At 44.7% G+C, this 23,720-nt stretch overlaps 1 protein-coding gene across 2 annotated transcripts in view; it reads left to right on the top strand.

Moving 5' to 3' along the window:
• The first annotated feature begins 10,225 nt into the window (after window positions 1-10,225).
• Window positions 10,226-23,720, top strand: part of LOC147009065 (mu-type opioid receptor-like) — a 30,394-nt gene continuing 16,899 nt past the window's right edge. The window contains exon 1 of one of the 2 annotated variants that reach the window (XM_085860973.1): window positions 10,226-10,608. In XM_085860973.1, coding sequence (XP_085717099.1) covers window positions 10,442-10,608 — 167 coding nt within the window. In that variant the 5' untranslated portion in view covers window positions 10,226-10,441. The remainder of the gene's footprint in view (window positions 10,609-23,720) is intronic. The other variant, XM_085860975.1, reaches the window with a different exon arrangement.

Raw genomic sequence — 23,720 nt, 5'->3', positions numbered from 1 at the left:
CAGGCGAATCTTGCCCTTATTCTTCAAGATATCGTTCAATGTCTGCCGTTTGATGTCCAACTTCTCAGCTATTCACTCCAAATCTCAGCACTCCAAATTGCAGCTCAAAACACACTCCGTCCATGTATGTAGCTATCTCGGTAGCATCATCTGTGAATCTGTGAATCGCTCTACATGCTCAACACGAATAGGAAGTTTGGGAGATGGTTGTGACTCCTTTAAACTTCACATTTATCTGAGATTCCTATGGCTCTTAAATAAAGCTTCAACACTTGCTTCAGCGTCTCTCCAAGGCACGGCACACACATCTATGTCTTTTCCTGCCGGCAAAGCACTGATATTCCAGTTTGGTGTTGGCCCGTGCAGGGAAAGAATTTGTGACCTTTGCGCTTTCAGCACCAAGCAAGTGGCCCCAAGCCAAAGTGGTCTCATTGCCTACTCATAGTTATGGGAATATTCAAAACTGCACCGAAACACACGTGTGCATATCTGAGGGATCATTTTAAGTCATGATCATGATGTTAGGGATCAACAACACACACAACAATTCTTTAGTTGTGATATCATTTCGAACAAGACATTCATGTATGACATCGTCGAGTAATCTTCAGTTCCTTATCGAGCTCACAATCGCTTCCAATTCAGATTTTCACCAAGATCGAATTCACACACACCACCTCTCTATCCGGTATTAAAACACTCTCAAGGGCATTCAGCCTGCACTCCAAATAGACCACACCACAATGTGGTGTCTGTCTTTCAATACAAGCCGACATATACCTCGTTATTTGTGTCCACGCCAAAGTTGCAAGAGTGTGTGGAAGAGTCAGTCGTCATCGTTTTGCCTCTGGAATTGGCGTGTGCATTTCACCTCGTCCAGAGTCTTCACAGTGTACGGTGACGACCAATCCTTACCTCCACTTTCCATACTTATTCATTCCCACAAGCTTCACGGTTCAGAATACAAAACAGAGCATGTTTCATTCCAGTGAAATCTACTGGACTCGCACACGCTCCATTTCAACACTCACTTAGTGCCACATGCGGATCAATGCAAATTAGTGTGCATACAAAACAGATATTAATCGAAACATACAAGAGTTCCAGGTTGGAACACCCAACATATGTGCTTAACACAAAACTTAACATTTGCAATCACATAGGATTCACAAATCCGTCCAAAGAGGTAACTCCTTAAAACAAAACTATACGATTTACATATCCGTAACACCTCCACACAATAACAATGCAACAGTTTCACAGCAAGCAAGCTTCCAGTGAGCACAATGAACAAACAGAAATCCAAAGAGGTAACTCAACAAACATTCATTCGTTCTCCCCCTTGGGGAGTTGAACTTTTTAGCGAGCATGGGCATTAACCCTCTCTGAGCACGGCAGAGACTTCAACTCTCCATTAAGAGATCCCTGACCTCGATAAAAAAAAAAAACTCGAATGCCCAGGATGAACCCTGAAAATCTTAAACAGTCTCCAACCACTTAATTTTCTTAGGCCTGTCACTCAAGGTTCTCCTTTGTATACTTCTCTTATCAATGGAGTACCACGTTACCTGTTTGGCTGAGAGATACAGCATGCGATCTGAAGTAAGAGCAAACATCTTAATTTGTGGCCACTTGCTTTCTGTTATGCCAGATGATGCTGTTCCCAGTCCTGCCGGGGTTTCAGGTCCCATCTGGTTCACCAAAATTGTGGTGGAAAATAATTCAATTTCCACAAGTTGCATCAACATACCAAAGGAGAACCTTTAATTTCGTATTTACGGAGGAAGAACATTGAATGATTCACTGAAGCATTCGAATGGACTTCACTGAAACAGAAACCAAAAGCAATTCTTCTTATAGACAATTTGACATTCCAAAGAATGGGAGGGGGAGACATTTGGCAACTTAACTACAGGATTAGCTCATGAGCATTAGGCAAAAGAACTCAAAACTGCAATACGTGTCTCCTTTGGGTGGAGGGAGAGAATGACAAAATCGCAGCAAGGGTTTGCAGTGTTATCAACCAGGTCACCCTGTTTCATAGCAAGACATTCCTTTTATCAATATGTAGGTCAAAAGACTCTTGGGTAAAGGGAAACATTACTGACAGCCAATTTGACTATAGCACAAAAATTAAATATATAAAGTACCAACAACAATTAAAATTGAGAATACAGTAGACTAGGCGTAAGTCGGCAGTGTGTAACTCGTCACTTCGCCTAAGTCGGCAGTGTCAAAAAGTCCCGAATTTATCTCATGTTAAGTCCCTATGAATAAAGGGTTATCCCTCTGTAAGTCGTCATCTCTAAGTCGTCACTTCGTCTAAGTCATCAGATTTTGTCCGTTCCCACGTAATGGAAACTCAAGTAAATTACCACTCCTAACTCGTCACACGGAACTGCTGCCTCGTGAGAAGCCCGATTTCATGGAATCGTGATGCTCGCTCATTGGTTTACACCGCCAGTGATAGGCTATTTATAACTGCGTACACACGTTGATCGCACTGCAGGCAGGACAATGGCGACTAAGCGTAAGCTTACAACTAAAACCTACCAAGAAAAATACGACATTATCCAGTTTTGCGAGGCAAACCCACTGATGAAGAAAACAGCCATAGCTGAGAAGTTGGACATCAAACGGCAGACATTGAACAATATCTTGAAGAATAAGGGCAAGATATTTGGACAAGTGGAGAAGATCACGAGGCCGGTGGTAAGTGTGAAACGCGTGAAATGTGTGTCCTTTGAAGATGTCGATGACGCGCTCATCATCTGGTTTCGGCAAATGTCGGCTCAGCCAAATATTCGGTTGGACGGTGAAATGTTGCTGCTGAAGGCACGTAAATTCACTGCGGAGCTCGGGCATGATGAGGCCGAGACCTTACCGATGCACTGGATAGACCGATTCAAATTGAAGTGGGGAATCGGCAAGGTCAAGAGGTGCGGTGAATCAGGCAGCGTGGATTCGGCAGTGGTGCACGACTGGAAGGATGGCAAATTGAAAGACATCTTGGAAAGGTATCAGCCTCGGGACGTGTACAATTCCTATGAGACTGGGCTTTTCTGGCAGATGCTGCCAGAAAAGTCTCTGGGGTTCGTTGGTCAATCCCATCATGGTGATAAGCAGGCAAAGTTGTTGTCTTACAGTTGTTCATTATCTTTACTTTTGATAAACTGATTCATGAATTCCATCTTTGCTTGATCACTTTCCAACTCACCAATGAACCCCCACCTATGCCCCGAGGATTGTGTTTTCCTTTTGGTACAATAGCCGGCTCTCACACGTACGTGTCCAGGCCACGCGCGACGTCATCCTTCACCCCAGTCATCATGAATGTTCGGATATGCACAAGTCGTCACGTTTCAAAGTCGTCACTTTTTTCTCGGTCCTGATGGTGACGACTTACGCCTAGTCTACTGTATATGAATATAATTATTTTTCTTCCACAAGTCACTCTCTCAGCAACCGCTCGTTGGACACAAAGTCTGAGTAGTGAAAGCCAAGGATTCTCTGAAGAGACCTGGTACCAAAGGAATTAAGTGTCCGTTGTGGTGGAAATTCACACAAAAGAGAAAATACTTTATCACCTTACAGATCGTTTATTATACAAGGCACACGTGTGGGAGAGAAGCTTGTCTCAAGAGTCCAAGCAGATCTCTAACTCTGAGCTAGAATACACGGCCTTTTGTATGATTGGAAAATCGGGAGGGGTCAGAACATCACAGGGTACTTGGTTAATCGATACCAGACTACAAGAAAGCTTTGTCTGCACACGAGGTCATTTAAGCAAAGACAACGAACAATCTTGTGCATAATTAATGCAGATAGTGCTGGCTGTGAAAGAATGCATGTCTTCCTTCAGGGGCGTGCATGCACAGAAAACCTTCATTTACATCGGCAATGATAAGCATTTATCTTAGCACACCGATGGAGCATCTGGTTTGCACAGCTTTGCAGAACAATCAGAGGTCCATGACCTCAGGAGGTCGATGAGACTCTTGCTTTTCAATCAAAATAAGAGGACAATGGGAAGGCAGAGTTCATGAGCTTCGTGTTTGTGCAATTTTTATAATTGAATGGGAGATCAGAGTTAATGAGACTGCAAAGCCTTTTGGGGGCTCGACTTTCCGGTGCCAGCCAAAGTCGTTCTACCCAATTTGCCAACCAAGTGCAAGATCAAAGATTATATTGTTACATAGTTAACTAACATACTATATCTCTTCATTTATAAAACAACCTTCAGTTGGCAATGATCCATTATCAAGTATATTTTGAAGTATCAGAGCAGCAAACATTACAGAAGGGTACATATTTCCTTGAACTAAGCATGGACTAACAACAAGATCCCTCACCAGGCACAGATGTGCTTGGGCCAGTATGGGGATTATATATTCATTATTATTATATTGGTTATTATGATAATCATATGGTTTTGAAAGTCATCTGGTTTGAAATATTCGCTTTGAGTGTATGTACAGTGATGGTATTGAGCATTTTACTGGTGCACTCAGGAGAGTGTGTTTCTCAACAACGAGAAACGGAAATAATCGATAATCCTAAGGTTTTAAAAGATATATCACAGTTATATGGAATTAACAAGACCACAGCATAGTGAACAGAGTTTCTATTCCATTTACTCGTGGCCTGTCAGTGTTGACTCACTCATCTGCAAATGTAATGAGCCCTGACCTTGTCATTGTGAGAAACCTGATAAGCATAATTATCCTGCAGTCAATTAAAATCTTTATCCCAACTCCATCTCAGCACATGCGAACCATTCTTTACAGTGATTTTAGCCGATAATTTACAACAGATTTTAGACTTCCATGTTCTTTAAAGGCATTTTAAAGCAAATAAAGAGAAATGAGAACATAATTTGTGGACAAAACACTTATCTCAGCATGAAAAATATTTGTTTCGGCATGATCAATATAGAAACATCATATATGTCCAAGCTCACATTTGACAACATGGAATTCATAATTTTACTTCCACACCATCTCAGATCCCTGGTCAGAGTCCAAGTCTCACATCCGTTGAGCAAGTCTGGAAACACCAAGGACCTGAACACTCTGATTTCCATCCTCCTGCACAGGTAATGGCAGCACCACACCCCATGATCGAGTGAGTCCATGACTCCCCAGGCCCGACCCAGATGTCTGTTGACCTCTGACTCACAGCCAGCAGAGACATGAATATCACTGCCAAGGTAAGTGAATCTCTCCGCGACCTCAACATCCTCACCACAAACAGGCACAGACAGGACAGCAGCATCCAAGATGTCATTGAAAGCCTGGATCTTAGTTTTGACCCAGGAAACCCATAACCCCAGCGGCTCGACTCCTCATTCAGCACATTGAGGGAAACAAAAGGATATCTAAAGTCTCCGCAAAGATGACCGCATCATCTGCAAAATCAAGGTCAGAGATCTTGACATTCCCAAATGATGCACCACAGCTTGATTTCTCTGATATCCTCCTCACTATCCACTATCCAGTCCATACAAGTGCTGAAAAGTGTGGGGGCCAGCACACAACCCTGAAGAACTCCAGTAATAACTGGAAATAAGTCACCACCACAACTCACAGCACTCTCAGTTCCAGAGTGGACTTCAGACATCAGATTGATCAGTTTTGGTGGCATCCCACGAAGACCAAGAATCCTCCAGAGGACATCCCGATTCACCGAATCAAACACTTTACAGAGATCAACATAGGCTGCAAGCAGCCCCTGCCGAAATGCTCATCTGCGTTCGGTGACGACCAGAAGAGCAAGGATACGGTCAATTGTTGACCTCTTTGGTGTAAAGCCTGACTGCTCTGGACACTGGTGATCAAGCAGATGGTGGCAAACCCAACCCGCTTGTTGACCGGTGTTACATCAATTATCATTGGAGTCAGCTTTTTGAACACAGCTACAGAAACTACTTGGGCATTGTAACCATCAGAGCTTCCAGAACAATAGTAGATGTAACCAACCACCATAATCTCACCACTATCCAGTGTCTGAACCCCAGACCATGTGACATTAATTATTTATGAATACCCTGGTATCCCCAAGACTTGAGAATCATTTTTTGTGAAGTTTCCCCTCGATCTATCCAGTGATTCTGGAGAAGAAGATTTTTAAAATCCACACAGTTCTGCCGCATGAAATTATGTGAAGGCCTCGAAGGGGGAATAGAAGGTAAAATTGGAAGGGAGGTCTTGTAGCAGAAGAATCAAAATAAAATGAAGAAAATAAGAAAAAAAAAGGAAAACGGACCTATTTTGATAGTGACCACAGTGACAACGGCAGAACGATTGCAATGCACCAGAAAAGTGTCAACGTTATTGCATCAAACACAATAAACCCCTCGAGCATAACAGCGGACAAACCTCTAAAGTTTCGCCTCGATCTGTTCAGCCATTTCAGAGAAGATTTTTGAAGGTTAAAAAACAAACAAATCAGGTGACCGATAACATCATCAATGTTTTTTATGCGGACCAATTTATCTCTAGATGACCCTCAAAAATTTTCATACTTACCAGATTTAGCGTTCTACATGTGCAATTATGATGTCATAGCAAAGGCACCTATGACATCATAAAGCATCACACTTATTCCCCATGAGAAGTACTTGCCGTGTGCCGAGTTTTAACTTTTTCCTCAGTGCAGTTTCAGAGATAGAGGTCCAAATTTTTCCGGTTTTCCAACATGGATGTCAAACCACTTGATCTATGACGTCATAATTATCGTTACAACATTTTCCCTGAGTAGTGACTCCTATGGTGAAAATTTTGTCTCAATCCGACAAGTGGTTACGGAGAAAAACACTAAAGTTCTGGCGGACAAGCAAAAAACAAACGGACAAACAAACGGACTCAGAAGCAATCACAGGGTACCTGGCAAAGGTAAGAACGAAGCTGTTAGGCGAGGTTAAAACCAGAAGGCAAGTGACCACAGCGAGGGTTACAATCCGTGCCCTCAGTAAGGGTTACAATCCGTGCCCACATGCTTTTCAGTGCATTGCTGGAGCTGATAAGTCTCTCCACATCTGCTGAATGTGGCTTTGCTGCTAAAATTCTGGCATAAGCTCTGTCCAAAGTATCGTCGTGCCCACCTGCAGCTAAAAGCTGGCTGATTATTTTTGACATGGTTAGGTTAGACTCAGAGAATTGCCCTGACTCTGTGAAATCGTTGTACTCCATGCCCAAAGCTATAAGATCTAAATCTGGACACATATGTTTGTGGACTGCCTCGAGGTTTGCATCCTTTTGAAATTTGAGAAAAGGAGCCAAAGTTTCCAAACACTCATTGTCAGTGCCAAACCGTTGAGTTAAAAATTATTTTAGTGATTTTGTGACCTCAAACCTGATTGCCGATAAATTGCGTCTGTCTGTAACAAAAAGATGATGACCTCTTCTCCGCCTTGGTTCATCACGAGTTAGCTTAATTCCTTTCAGCATATAGAAGCATCTCTCATCACTTTTGACTAGCTGTGACTGTGCTTGAAGACTCGACACCCAACCCCCTAAAAGAGGCGTCTTCTGGAGGCTGTTAATACTTGTCTTCACAAGTGTCACCTCTCGTTGAATGTCAAGCAGTGTGACATTATCACATTGTATTTTCTTCTGAAATCTTGAAAACACTGCCAGCACCATCAGCTATAAATGCAAGCAATTCTAGGTTTGTTTTGTTTGTCAGGAGAGTTTCAAATCCTTTGGCTTGTTCGTCATGAGACTGTTACATATAAGGTACTAATGCATGCCATGATTCGAGAACAGAATTCACCAGGGAAAATGTGTACCCACTCCAACGAACTTCAAATACTTTTGGAAGGGACCGGCATGCTAGATCATTTGTTCTGGCTAATTCTTTCAGCTGTCGAGTTCTCAGACCAGAAGTGTGAAAAAAAAGCTTGACAATCCACTTAGTTTCTGCAGCAAGTGGCTTACTTCGGACACTAGATGCGTGACTGACTTCCAAGCTAACTGAATGCGATGAACAACACATCACATTTTCAGTTTTGGGATTACAGAGTCAATGGAATCAAATAATGCCCAGACCATTTCTTTCTCCAGTATCAACACTGGCTCCATCAGTCACTATTGATGACATATTTTGAAAAATATATTCTGTAGTGGGTTTACCAACTGTGTTTCTGCAGGCTGTCTTAACTGCATTAAAATGTTCTTGTGCGCCTATTATATCCGGTTCTGCTGCACCGAAGAACACCGTTTCATCTTCACCAGTTTTGCCAACTACCTTTGCCATCACAAAAATCTTGTCTCGCTGAGTTTGGTCAACTGACCCATCTCATCTAAGGGATATTGCTATGGACTGTTCCACCTTTTTTGAAAGCGAGACCCTGTCTGCTTCCACAATACACTTTAGCATCTCCAGGTGGCTAACAGGTGAGACATACTGCAAGTTTTGATCACGTTTTGCCTCCTTAGATTCATCCTTAGGAATGAGTTAACAGATGTCAGATGCTGTATGTTGTGATTAGCAGTTCACTATTTCAAGACAGTTTATGACAGAATATACAAAAGTGTTACAATTGCCCAGGTCTCCCCGACACAGATTTCACAGGCACGAACATGACGAAGTAGGTCTGGTTCTAGACTCTAGTGTCGTATGAGTTTCAACAACATTGTTTCAACGATATGGAATTATGGAATAGATCTACTGGGTTATTTTCAACTACATTAGGTTTCTTGGAATACTTGCCATACCATTAATAGGTTACTCTGCTTGACAAACCTGCACCGCAAGGCTAGGCCTACGGCTCTGCCAGCGATCATCTGAGCGATGGTTCTGTAAACACGCACTGACCTAATAATTCATGCGCAGCTTTGGGCGACTAGCGTATGAGACATTGAGTAGTCATCAGCAAGGCTGTTCCAAATTTCTGCACGTTTTGAATGCACTTGGATATTTACGGTTATACTTTCAGCAAATGATACTAATTTTATAGACTCCGATGAGGCATCCTGTGTTGTGTGCCTTGTCAAAGGATACAAAGGAACTTAAAATCTATAAAATGTAAAATCTATAAAAATGTAAAAATCTATAAAAAAAAAATATATATAAAAAAACAACAGCCATTACAAATGCTTCTCAGACACTGGGCCATGGCACCTGCCTCAAAGATTTGTGCAGTTCTAAAATTTCCTTAAAATAAACCCTGGTGCCCGCAGGAAGGGTTACAATCCGTGCCCACAGGAAGGGTTACAATCCGTGCCCACAGGAAGGGTTACAATCCGTGCCCACAGGAAGGGTTACAATCCGTGCCCACAGGAAGGGTTACAATCCGTGCCCACAGGAAGGGTTACAATCCGTGCCCACAGGAAGGGTTACAATCCGTGCCCACAGGAAGGGTTACAATCCGTGCCCACAGGAAGGGTTACAATCTGTGCCAACAGGAAGGGTTACAATCCGTGCCCACAGGAAGGGTTACAATCCGTGCCAACAGGAAGGGTTACAATCCATGCCCACAGGAAGGGTTACAATCCGTGCCCACAGGAAGGGTTACAATCCGTGCCCACAGTAAGGGTTACAATCCGTGCCAACAGGAAGGGTTACTATCCGTGCCCACAGGAAGGGTTACAATCCGTGCCAACAGGAAGGGTTACAATCCGTGCCCACAGGAAGGGTTACAATCCGTGCCCACAGGAAGGGTTACAATCCGTGCCCACAGGAAGGGTTACAATCCGTGCCCTCAGTCAGGGTTAGAATCCGTGCCCTCAGTAAGTGTTACAATCCGTGCCCTCAGTAAGTGTTACAATCCATGCCCTCAGTAAGGGTTACAATCGGTGCCCTCAGTAAGGGTTACAATCGGTGCCCTCAGTCAGGGTTACAATCCGTGCCCTCAGTCAGGGTTACAATCCGTGCCCTCAGTCAGGGTTACAATCCGTGCCCTCAGTCAGGGTTACAATCCGTGCCCTCAGTCAGGGTTACAATCCGTGCCCTCAGTCAGGGTTACAATCCATGCCCTCAGTCAGGGTTACAATCCGTGCCCTCAGTCAGGGTTACAATCCGTGCCCTCAGTCAGGGTTACAATCCGTGCCCTCAATCAGGGTTACAATCCGTGCCCTCAGTAAGTGTTCCAATCCGTGCCCTCAGTAAGGGATACAATCCGTGCCCCTCGTACTGTTTCACACTATTCCACGAGTTGTGGTTTCCGTGCCTCTTGGTTACCATGTACGAAGCTCCTCCTCCGTGCGCTTGCCGAGAGGGTGTGTGCGCTGCCATCGAACCCTTACCTCTGCTTGTTTCAGGCGATAATTGTCCGCGAGATCCTCGTCGCGCTTCAATCAGCACGTGTGGACGATCTTTTCATCCATCCGATCCTTTCCAAATCGAAACCCCTCAAAACGTCAGACGGACAAATCTTGTGTTCCGATCGAACCTTGAACACCTGAGGGCTGTCTGTGCCTGACATGTGCTGAATGCAGACATGGCACGGAACGCTGGAGTTGTGGACGGATGGTCACACTGCGCCCCGCCAAATGTGTCCACTCTTCAATCCACGTCCCTCATTCCCATCGTGGTGACGACCGTGTACTCCGTGGTTTGCCTGCTCGGCTTGGCGGGAAACGTCTTGGTGATATTTGTCATCGTGAGGTGTGTGCACCACACTCATGGCACCACACTTCACACCACAGGGTGTGTGGACCGCACTCATGGCTCCACACTTCACACCACAGGGTGTGTGGACCGCACTCATGGCACCACACTTCACACCACGGGGTGTGTGCACCGCACTCATGGCACCACACTTCACACCACGGGGTGTGTGGACCGCACTCATGGCACCACACTTCACACCACGGGGTGTGTGCACCGCACTCATGGCACCACACTTCACACCACGGGGTGTGTGCACCGCACTCATGGCACCACACTTCACACCACAGGGTGTGTGGACCGCACTCATGGCACCACACTTCACACCACGGGGTGTGTGCACCGCACTCATGGCACCACACTTCACACCACGGGGTGTGTGGACCGCACTCATGGCACCACACTTCACACCACGGGGTGTGCGCCCAGAGTTCTCAGGGTGAATTCACAAATGTGGAATGAAGAACTATTTTGAAGGTTCGTGTCGATCTGTGTTGCGAACAGTTCGAACGGAGGATGAAAATGAACAGGATGATGATCGAGGCGTCCTGGGAAACAACAAACTCACGGTTCGGGTGTCACACATCGTTTTACCTTCTGATACGACGAAGGTTGAACGCCCGAAACGCCGGCTTCACCTTGTTGCCATGGCAGTGAGCATCCATTCCTCGATCAACGTCCTGTTCATTCCATCCATTGTACCTATGAGGAGGTAGGGGAGTGTTTTGGTGTGAGGGGTGTGAACACGAAACATCTGTCTGTGAACTTCAGGTCCATCGTGTGCACACCTTCAGGTTCATCGTGTGCACACCTTCAGGTTCAACGTGTGCACACCTTCAGGTTCAACGTGTGCACACCTTCAGGTTCATCGTGTGCGCACCTTCAGGTTCAACGTGTGCACACCTTCAGGTTCAACGTGTGCACACCTTCAGGTTCATCGTGTGCACACCTTCAGGTTTTGGATGCGAGTCTGGGTTCGAGGAGGCGAGCATTTTTGATTTAAGGCATATGAAGGCAAGTGGGTCGTTTGGGTTCGAGGAGCACGAGCCTTTTGGGGTTTGAGGCACGCAAGCCTTTTGGGGTTGGGGAGTACGAGCCTTTTGGAGTTTGGGTCGTACAAGCCTTTTGGGGTTTGGGGCGACCAAGCATTTTGGGGTTTGGGGCGTATGAGCCTTTTGGGGTTCAGGGTGCACAAGCCTTTTGGGGTTTGGGGCATACGAGCCTTTTGGAGTTTGGTTCGCACGAGCCTTTTGGGGTTTGCGGCATACGAGCCTTTTGGGCTCATAGAGCACAAGCCTTTTGGGTTCAGGGTGCACGAGTCTTTTGGGGTTCGGAGCGCGCGAGCCTTTTGGGGTTCGGAGCGCGCGAGCCTTTTCGGGTTCGGGACACACAAGTCTTTTGGGGTTCGGGACACACGAGCCTTTTGGATTTCAGGACACACAAGCGTTTTGGGGTTCGGGGCGCGTGAGCCTTTTGGGGTTCGGGACGCATAAGCCTTTTGGGGTTCGGGGCGTGTGAGCCTTTTGGGTTCGGGATGCATGAGCCTTTTGGGGTTCGGTGCGCGTGAGCCTTTTGGGGTTCGGGGCGTGTGAGCCTTTTGGGTTCGGGATGCAAGAGCCTTTTGGGGTTCGGTGTGCGTGAGCCTTTTGGGGTTCGGTGCGCGTGAGCCTTTTGGGGTTCGGAGCGCATGAGCCTTTTGGGGTTCGGAGCGCATGAGCCTTTTGGGTTCAACATTCTCACCAAGCAAAATGGTGTGTGATGTGCGATGTGTGATGTTTATCTGTGTAACAGTTGAAAGACAAAAAATGACTCACGGAGTTGTGAGTTTGTTTTCCCATTATCAATCCGGTGTGCTTTTGTAAACAGGAACAAGTAGAGCGGTATTCGGTGGAGGACATACCTCCACCAGGCTGAACAGTTTACGTTTGTTATTCCACAGATAGCTCGGATCTGCATCCATACCTGAACCAGAATATAAATAATTTTTAGCACGATTTCTCAATGGTGAAGAATCACTTTTAGAATTCTCATATCCGGATCCAAATTTGGATTTTCACCAAAATCGAATCAATTCGTCATCGTCACATACCCAACACGTCCACCAAATTTCATCCGAATCCGTGCATAACTTTTCCACATATCATGCACACAGACAAACAGACAGACAGAGAGACAGAGAGACAGAGAGTGGTGAAAACATAACCTCCTTCACCTTCGGTGGCAGAGGTAACAAGAAAAAGAGCAATCAGAGATTGCAGACTCTTGCCAAGACTTGTTTTGTGTGGTGTTTAGGTACTGATGTGTTACGTAATTGATAACAGACATAACTCGAACTGCCACTTAATAACTGCTGGCAGTGATGACCGGGTACCAAGACGTCCCGCTTTAACATAACCCTGCTTTCATCTGATACCTGACCCTGACCCAAGACATTTTTTAATTATTATTTTTATTCAATTGAATTTGGCATGGAATTAAAATAAATTCAATTGAAAATAAAAAGAACACCAAATCGGTACAGTCCTGCATTGGAGTAATCAGAAGGAACCCAAACAAGCAAATAGTAAAGATGAAGTCATGAGGAGGAACCAGGTTAGGATTCACATTTCAGCTGCTGCTCCTTTACCCTCAAACCACATCCAGGCACAGCCAAGTGCGCCTTATTCAAAACAATAAAATAAAAAATAAAAACAATATGGCTTCCAAATCATGTGACCGGGGACGTCGTCAAGTTGTTTTTTTCTGTAGACCAATTTTTCCCCAGATGACCTTCAAAAATTTTCATACTGATCGGATGTAGCGTTCTACATATGCAATTATGACGTCATAACGAAGGCACCTTTTTTTATTTGTATACCTTGGTCGAGGCTCGTATGTGAGCAAACACACAACTCACAGCAAGGAGGCATGAGACAAGAGGGGCGGGAGTGGAAGGGACAAAACAGTGGGGAACAGACACATTAGGTGAACTGTGGAAGGGAGAGGGATGGGGATGGGACGGGGAACATGGCGAAGAGAAGATGGACATTTCAGGGACTTTCAGGAAGGAAAGCAGGGGAATTGAAGGAAGTGGGCTTGGGTGGATTATCGGGGGTAGAAAAGATCGAGGATTTGGATGGGGGAAGATAAGAGGTGGTGGTGAACAGCTGTTTTGAAAGCCTGGAGGGAAGAATGGGAAAGAATAGAGTGAGGAAGTTTATTCCAAAGGCGGGAAAAAGAGGAATGAAAGAGTGAAGATGAGCAGCGATTCGTGATTTTGGCAGTTTTACCAGAAGAGGGTTGTTGGCGGACCTTGAGCGCCCTGTGGAAATGTGGTGGGGACAAATCGCAGAGAGAGCAGGGGGGGCAAGGCTGGAGAGGAGTCGGTAGAAGACAGAAAGACCACCGACCAACCTGCGGTGATTGAGTGAGAGGCCCAAAGACTCAGCTTCATTGCGGGAGATGCCGATGATCTTAAATGCCCTGGTTTCGACAGCGTGAAACCGAGAAAGGTGGGATGCAGGAGCACCAGCCCAGAGGGGAGAGCAGTACTGCATCAGGCTACGGACAAAAGCTTTGTAAGTGGTCAGGAGCTCAAGAGGGCTGAGGAAGGACTTTGCACGACGGAGGATTCCCAGTCGGCGACTGGCTTTTGAGGCGAGGTTGGAAATGTGACTTTCCCAGGAAAGGTCATGGCAGATAGTGAGACTCAGAAGCTTGAAAGAAAAGATTTCTTCCAGAGGTTGTTGAGAAAGTGGATGGGGGGGTTTTCTAAACGGTCCTTTCAAAGAGACATAGTGAGAGTGTGAGATTTGTCTGGATTGAAAGACATGTTCCACGTGTTGGACCAGTTTGTGATTTTATCCAGATCTGCAGTGAGCGAAGAAGCTGCTGCTTGCCGGTCTAAGGGATGACAGATGGTACGGCAGAGGGTGGAGTCGTCGGCAAAGAGAAATAGAGGATTTTCCAGAGAGTCCGAGAGATCATTGATGAAAACCAGAAAAAAGAACAGGGCCCAGAACGCTACCTTGAGGAACTCCAGCCTGCACAGGAAGAGGAGATGAAAGAACTCCATTTAGGGCCACACGTTGACTGCGACAGGAGAGGAAGTCTGCGAGCCATGAGTGGAGATGGCCTTGAATACCATGGGAAGAGAGTTTCGTGAGTAGGGCAGGGTGCCAGACTGTGTCAAAAGCACGTGATATGTCCAGGGATACGGCTCGGATTTCCAGTCTGGCATTGAGGACCTCCATCCATTGATGGGAGAGCAGAAGCAGCATATTCAGGGTAGAGTGACCTGGTCTGAAACCAAATTGATGATTGGAAATCAAGCCATTGGAGAAGAGGAAGGATTTCATGTCTGAAGCGATGATGGATTCCATAACCTTGCTGATGATTGGGAGAAGGCTGATTGGTCTGTAGTTACAGGGATCTGTTTTTGCACCTTTTTATGCAGGGCAGTGATGTTAGCAGATTTCCAAGCAGATGGCAGATGACCTTGGGCAAATGAGAGGGTGAATAGAACAGAGAGAGGGTGAGCAAGAGCAGAAGAGCAGGCTTTGAGGACACGTGAGCTGATGCCGTCTGGACCGGTTGCAGAATCTGACTCGAGGTTTGAAAGCAAGCTCTCCACCTTGTCAGGAGAAAAGGATACAGAATCCAGGGACAGTTGGGTGCGACTGGGTAAAGTGGGTAGAGTTAGTGATGGGTTTAGGACACAAGATTTAGCTGCAAACACCGAGTTTAGACATTCAGCTTTATCACGTGTGGAATCAGCAGTGCACCTATGACGTCATTAAAAACAATCACTTGTTCCCCATAAGGAATACTTGCCGCGTGCCCCATTTCAGTTTATATTTTTCCATGGTGCGGTTTCGGAGATACAGACATCCAAAGTTTTTCCTTTTTTCAACATGGCTGCCACACCACGTCGCCAATGACGTCATAATTATTATAACATTCTGCATGAGTGGTCGCTCCTGTGTTGAAAATTTTGCATCAATCTGACAAGCGGTTGAAGAAAACACTAAAGTTTGGTGCAGACAAACAAACAAATGGCCCCAAATTGAATACCCTCTCCTCTGGCGAGGGTAGTAAAACAACATTGTGTACATGTATGATATATATAAATTGATGAGACAAGAGTACATGCATGAATAATAATCGAAAAAGGGGACATAAAATAATTTCTTTATTGTACCAAAGTAACCCTAAGGGGTCGAAAAATATCGTTATTTAAATCTAATTGGCTTGTTCTCGTCACCGACCCAACTCATCCACCCGATTTCCTCAGAATCCGACGACAACTTTTTGATATATGCTCACAGACAAACACACAGACACACAGACAGACAGACAACCAGACGGGGGTAAAAACGTGACCTCCACACACCTTTGATGGCGGAGGTAATTATACGAGATTTTTGCATCTATTGCTGAAAGGAGAAGTGTGCGTGCGTGCGTGCGTGCGTGCGTCCATCCGCTGTCGCCTCTTGCTTCCATTAGCAGGAAATGGTTGGAACAACACCTCTCATCCGTGGATATTTCTCGTATTTTCTAGAATTTGAGTCCGATTTGCTCCAGAAACGCTACAATTATGGCTAATTACTCTGAAAATTATGTATAAAAGACAATTTCGCTTCAAGATCCCGTGATAGCAACGACAAGTTAAAAGAGCCCCGTGTTGTTGTCGCAAGTCGCTGAAAACACACATAGCGCATGTGTGAAAGGTTTCAGAAGCATTCATACGTCATTTTGAAAGTGTCGTATTTCTACACGCTTCGGGAGTCATCGAGAAAAAAAAGATTTATTACGTTATAATTCGATTTATGAACAAATCATTCGCCTTTGGGTTTCAGGAGATCATCGTGCGTGGACATTGGAGATGAACCAATGAATATGTAGACGATTATACACACTGTTAATGTCATGAGAACACAAGTTATTATCGAATTGCATTTTTAACACGATTCTTCATCCTGAGTTCAAATCCCATACGTGAACCACATGATCCTGGGTTCAAGTCCCATGCACGCAGCTCGTGAACCCGGGTTCAAATCCTGGACACGCGGCTCATGATCCTGGATCAAATCCAGGACACAGGGCTTGTAGTTCGGGTTCAAATCCCGTACAGGCACGCGTTATCCCGAGTTCAAATCCTGTACTTGTCGCTCGTGATCCCGCGTTTAAATCTAGGACACGGAGCTCATGATCCTAAATCAAATCCGGGCCAATAAGCCCATGATCCGGGTTCAAATACCGGACAAGCAGCTCGTGATCCTGGGTATATGTATGTATATCTCTTCTTCTTCTTCCGGCTGCTCCCGTTAGGGGGTCGCCACAGCGGATCATCCGTATGATCCGCATATATATATATATATATCAACACATGGAGTGTAACGGGCACTCCACCGATCCCTATTGGACACAGTCCACACCAAAGCGTCACCTCCAACACAGAGGATTCGGCCCGGTGACTCTGTCAAACAGACAAAGATTACATGGTCAACATCAGTTAAACATCAAAAGGAGCCACCGATCCGGATTTCAGGCTTATTTGCCCTCATCAGGATGGCATACCAATAAAGATCACATTCATCGTTTATGCATAAGACGCACTTCCTGACTGTTATGGTGAGCAATACCGCGGATGATGTCTCACACGGTAAAACCGCATAATCCGCATAGAACAACCGTCCGTCTGCCACCCAGACGATTGTTCCTGTTAATGCAAACCATAATGCTGGCTAATTGCGGTCAGTGCCCTCAGCGCACACTCGGATTACTGCCGAGCACTACAGTGAGTGTGCGCCGGCTGACAAAGCAAATTATTGGGGTATAACGTCACGTCTAACCTTACTTGTGCACTGCATCAGACTAATAAAGGAAAAGACAACCGGGACAGATTGGAAATAACAACAAACAATTATTTATTACAAACACACAAGCGAGCAATCATTTAAAAGCAAGTATTTATTGACAAGAAAGCAAAAAAGCACAAAAAAGCAGATTTCACCTTAACACGTATTTTTTTTATTATTATTATTATTATTATTATTATTATTATTAATATTATTATTATATCTTTGTTTCACAAAAGAACCGGGCGTAGTGGCGTGCGCCTGTAATCCGGCTACTCGGAGGCTTGGGTTGGAAGATCGCTTGAGGACGGGAGCTATGCGCTGGGCCACGCTATGAGAGGGTGTAGGGCATCCCGGAATCATGGCGAAACCCAATCCTTATCCCTGTGTCGTAAGAGGCGACCAGGGTTACGTCAGGAAGGGCATCCGGCGTAAAACCTGTGCCAAATCAGTATGCAGATCATAACGGATGATCCGCTGTGGCGACCCCTAACGGGAGCAGCCGAAAGAGGAACAACAGTCGTTTCACAAAAGACTTGTCCATTATTCACTCAGGGGAGAAGAACAAAACAAGAAGAACTTGAAAACATATTAAAAGTAATGTATGGAGAAAAGGAAAGCAATCTTTCCTTTTCTCCCTCACCTCACACTAATAAACAGGAGAATGCAAAGGGAAATGGATGGTGAAAATGGGCAGTGGTAATGTGAAGCGATGGGGACACACAGCCACATCCCTGAGGTACCCAGACCCGGTAGGCGAGTCCGCTCTGACGTCCCAGATATGTGACTCGCCCTCCTCCGTCTCAGATTCTTCCTCCTCAGGGCCCCATCAATGAGGTGCCGCCATTCACCCTCCTCGTCCTTCGTGGCTGACAGGATCGAGAGGGCAGGATGACGCTCGTGGAAGGAGTGTTCTTTTTCCACAGAAGCTCGACACCAACTGCTCGTGAAACCTTCCTTTCTTTCCCCTCACACGTTTTTGTTCCTTCTCTCATGAGTCTTCTCAGTCTGTCAGTGTTCTGTTCAGGCGAGCTTGTCCCGTTCGATTCTCCTTTCTGCTTCCCTTAGCCGTCTGCCCTTTTTCTTCTTCGTATACTGCTTTTTGAGCCGTCTGTTCAGGAGCGCTCTTCATCCTTGCTTACTCGAGCTTGTCACAAGTCCTTCTCTTCGCCTTTCTGCTTCTTCCTCACAGTAGCTTTCTTCCCCTCCTCTCACAAGCCTTCTCCCCCTCCCATTGGTCCGCAGCCGATGCGGGTGGGTGCTCAACGTCACTTGTGGAATTTGCCACACCATTCTGAAGCAACTTTCAAAGAAGCCCCCGCCCCGCCCTCTGCATGCCCAAAAGCTGCAACGAGAGCATCCAGCCACCCGCCTTCGTGCAGAAAACGCCCAGTCGCATTGTTTTGCACTCTACCAAGCCCGCGAGAAGCAGCGCGCCTCACAGGCCATGACGAGCACCAAGCGCCACAAACATGCATGTGAGAGAGCCCGATGGGTTATCAAGAAATGCGTGGATGGAGGGAGCACAGAAAGGAACCCGATGGGTTATCATCCACGACTGAGGGATGACCGAACGACTGTGGGATTGAAGGTAAGACCGATGGGGTGAAAGGGGGACTGTTGAAAGGATGTTTGATGGAGGGGCGATTATTGGTGGACCGTTGAAACGGCCTGATGGAGTAATGGAGGGATGATTGTAAGTAACAGAAGGATTGAACAGAATGATGGAGTGAAGAGGAAAGATTGAAAGTAAAAGAAGGGGAGTGGGGGAGACATTAAATGGGACAAATACAGCCTCGCCAATGCATGTCTACCGAACAGCCCTTTGACAAGGGACCAAGGACGATCTATACAAACACTAATGCAATCACTGATCCTCAGGTCCCATATGTGTCTGTGTATGCTCTCCCCCTGGGGTAAGCTTCCCGAAACCATAACAATATATTTTGTTATGGGTTTCAGAATCCGGTCTGATGAATGCATCCACACATCCAGGTCCTCAGACAGTTATTTCCTGAAATGCATGTTCAGATTAGCCCCATCCCCATGTCTAATGGGATCTTAAATGTGATGCATTGAGAAGGGTAAAGGATAGATCCCCTCTCTTCTGGGAAGCATTTTTCTTTACGACAGACACATTCACACACATTTCTTTCACGAGCTCTGAAGCCCCCCCCCCTCATTTTTCCTCAACAACGTTCTTTCGCAAGCTCTGAAGCCCGCCTTTTTTGAGAGCGCACGTGTCGTCATGGTAAGTGTGCAAGTGGGGGGGGGGGGTGAGCTTTGGGCAGACACCACACCACCAAGACAGCCCGCAGATATAAAACGAACGGGAGGTATGTTCTCTGAGGAGAAAAGCAGGAGAGAGAAAAGTGAGAGGAAAGCGGGGGGCAAAAGAAAGGAGGATGAAAGAAAGCAGGGTGAAAAAACCAGGGAGGGAGAAGAGAATGAGAAGTAAGCTTGAGAAGTGAGCAATAAGCGGGTGTAAGCGCGCAAAAGAGAAGAAAGCGAGCTTGTGCTGCACATGTGGGTGTCTAACAAGCGCCAACAATGAGACAATTCATCCTTCCCAGTGCTTGGGCAAGCGAGTGTGTGGTGCGCGTGTGGGTGCGAGCAGCGCCGCCAACAAGTGAGGCACGGGTCAGTCGCCAAGAACACCAGGGTCTAAACCCACGACGGATCTCAATGCCCTCCAGACTTCGACTGGCGTTCAAGGCTGTTCGTGAGAGAGTGCACGGCAAAGCTGGGCGCTGGCGACGGACGTGACACGCACGCATGCATTTCAGGACGTTTTCACTTCACGGACAACTACTCTGGTGAGCGAGACGATTCTCCCCCTGAATGATCTGCTGGGTACCCATGTCTGTGTTTAGCTGTAAGTCAAACCCCGATAAGCATCTGCTCTTTGTCTCTTTCCTGGCATTTTGATTGATTTTGCTTTGAAATTCATTCTTTATTTACCTCAGGAAATAAAAGTTCTTTCCATTTATTTATTTTATTATTAATAAATCATTTGTCGATTTCCAACCTGTCCGTGTTTGTCCTTTCCTTCCATTGGTCTCGCATTGTTCGAACAGAGATAGACTGGGTGGTAATTACCACAGATTTGACCAAAAATAGTCGGTATGCACCAGTGGTTAAAACGCTCGGCCGCCCAAATTAAAATCTAATCAGTTAATATTGGTGCTTTGCTGAGGGCGAGCTCCCCACTCAGGTAACCACATGACCTCGAGTTAAACGTAACAATTACACGGTGGACACTGGAACTCGTGGTTAACTGGGTGGTGTTCGTGGTTCTAAAACAAACCACCGTACCACAACGTTAATTGTGAGTGGTGGCCCCAGGTCCGGCTCTACCGAGGACAACCGGGGATTAATCCCCCTGAGTGACAAACTGGTGTTTCGGTACCCGTGGCCGCAACAATATATTTACATATACACATATACATATACTGTGTATATACATGGTTGTGTATATATATATATATATATATATATATATATATATATATATATATATATATATATATATATATAGTTATCCACAGTTGGTATACTGTATGTACTTTATCCTCGATGATATTGTCCGATGTATACACATTCATATTGTACTGTGAAGACTGCTCATGTGAACCCCGCACGATCCCCCCCCCCTTGCGTGAACCATAAGGGGCACCCACCACCCCTCCCCTAGTGAACCCCACAGGACACCCCCATGCATGAACCTACTGGATTGGATGCCCCTCATATAAACTGCTTCGCCCAAGGAAAGCACCTAAAACATTCAAGGCTTGGAAACTTCACCGCAGCATCGATCTCATGGAATATCATCACACATTATTAATTATTTAAGTCCTTAAAATGTCTCCGTGAAATATCATAATAACCTCAAAGGTCGTTTCATTCTCGCATACAAGAGCAAAGTGAAACAAAACACATTTTCAATGCACATGAGTAGCAGTAATTTATTGTAAAAACAAAAAATAATAATAATAATAATAATAATAATAATAACTGGAAATTATTATTATTCGTAGTATTTCGTCTTCTTCCATGATAACTTGAGATTATTATTATCATTATTATTATTATTTCTTCTTCAATGACAACTGGAAAGTATTATTATTATTACTATTATTTCTTCCTTTTCAATGATAATAACTGAAGATTATTATTAACCTCTGCCATCGAAGATTGGAGGTTACTGTTTTCACCCCTTTGTTTGTTTGTTTGTTTGTGAACAGTATTACGGAAAAACTCGACGGATTTCGACGAAACTTGGTGGGGGGATTAGGTATGGTCCAAAGATCATGCCATTAGTTTTTGGACCCAGTCCAAAATCCAATATGGCCGCTATGGCGGCCATTTGGAAAAAAAAATTTTTTTTTTTTTTGCATTTCTACATGTTTTAAGCGATTTTCAACCCTGCCCCCCCCCTCCCAAAAAAAATTGTTAGAGAAAAAAAAATTTTGCAACTTTTTTTTCAACAAAATTTCGATTTCTTTTTTTTTTTCATTTCTACATGTTATAAGTGATTTCCAACAAGAAACATGCCAAAATTATAATTGCGGCTGATTTTGGAACTTCAGGTGGATATACCCACGTAAAATCAATTTGTCTCAAGGAATCAAGTTATGACGAATGAATTGAGTATGTAAAAGGGAAAGTTGCAAACGATAACTCTGTGAGCACTGTTGACGTCAAATTGAATGAATAGGATATCAGGTTCACTTGAGTGATCCAGCAGTATTGGCGGCGGAGGTTTTGCACTCTACCGAGTGCTCCCCCTAATAATAACTAACAATAATAGTTATTATTGTTATTTCTTCTTCAATGATAACTGGAAATCTAATTATTATTATTATTATTTCTTCTTTTTCAATTATAATAACTGGAGATTATTATTGTTATTATTTCGTCTTCTTCTTCAACGATAATAACTGGAAATTGTGATTATTATTTCTTCTTCAACTAAAATAAGTAAATATTATTATTATTATTTTGTATTCTTCTTCAACAATAACAGGGAATTATTATTATTTCTTCTTCAACTAAAATAAGTAAAGATTATTATTATTAATATTATTGTCTTCTTCCTCAACAATAATAACTGGAGATTATTATTATTTCTTCTTCTTCAACGACTATAATTCGAGATTATGATTATTATTCATTCTTCTTCTTCAATGATGACTGGAGATGACTCATGACCCCGAGGATCCCAAGCCACCACCTGAACCACTAAGCCACACCAGGCTCATCAATCATAAATTAACACTATCATTAATATCACAAAATACAATGTTACAAACATGAATATAAACGGCGTTCTGACGTTACTTTCAGATGGGGAGTAGTTTCGTATAAATTGAAACCCAAAATCATAATATGTATTGAGGTATTAATGAAACCTGCCACCCACCTTCAGACACCCCCAAATGCTGGGACCCCAAATGCTCCACAGAAGGTTTGGTGGGGCGAGCCTCAAAACTGAGAGAGTAGTTCAGGGACGGACAGACAGACACTCCTGCTTTATAAGATAGACTAGTGGGGCACCAGGGGGAAACCCACGGGCGCAGACATGTCTGACATTTGGACATCTTGAGGTGGATGCTGCGTGTAGAGTTTTCCACAATGGGTCCTGACAATCCATCAGATTCAGACATGATGCGTCATGTACACAATTTATTTACTTCACATAACATGTGAACGCATCATATGTGAATACATGTCCATGCACATGTGAAATACAGTTTGTTAATAAATACCAGATATTTGTAATGGCTGTGTTTGAAGCAAAGCCGAACTGCAAATTCAGATATTGTCTCGGAAGTTGCGATATTTTCCATCATTACCTTGATCGATGTCGGAAGCGGGAGGGGGGAGTGGATGGAGAGATCCAAACCCAAGCTCCACAGCTTGGAGCGAGCGGGCGTACCTCTCGACTATCCTGCCGTAATGTGATGATTCACAACTGAAAATATTTTTTGCTTTTTGTAATCATCTCAAATCTAAATTATTTTGCCTTCCTAGCCTCGGTATCGAACCATGTTAGCACCATCAAAGCTTGAAGAGCGCACACCAAGTGGCTTAACAAAGCACTCCAACAAATCGGTTGAAAAAACTTTGAAAAACGAAACGTTTATTTTTTACCTCCGCCACCGAAGGTGAAGGACGTTATTTTTTCACCCCTTTCTGTCTGTTTGTTTGTTTGTCTGTTTGTTTGCTTGTGTGCAGGATATCTCAAATAGTTGTGGACAGATTTGGATG

This window comes from Eptatretus burgeri, chromosome 17 (genome assembly GCF_056783735.1).
Source record: "Eptatretus burgeri isolate ZD-2024b chromosome 17, Ebu_testis_v1, whole genome shotgun sequence".
Taxonomy (NCBI): domain Eukaryota; kingdom Metazoa; phylum Chordata; class Myxini; order Myxiniformes; family Myxinidae; genus Eptatretus; species Eptatretus burgeri.
This window is presented reverse-complemented; position numbering and strand designations above follow the sequence as displayed.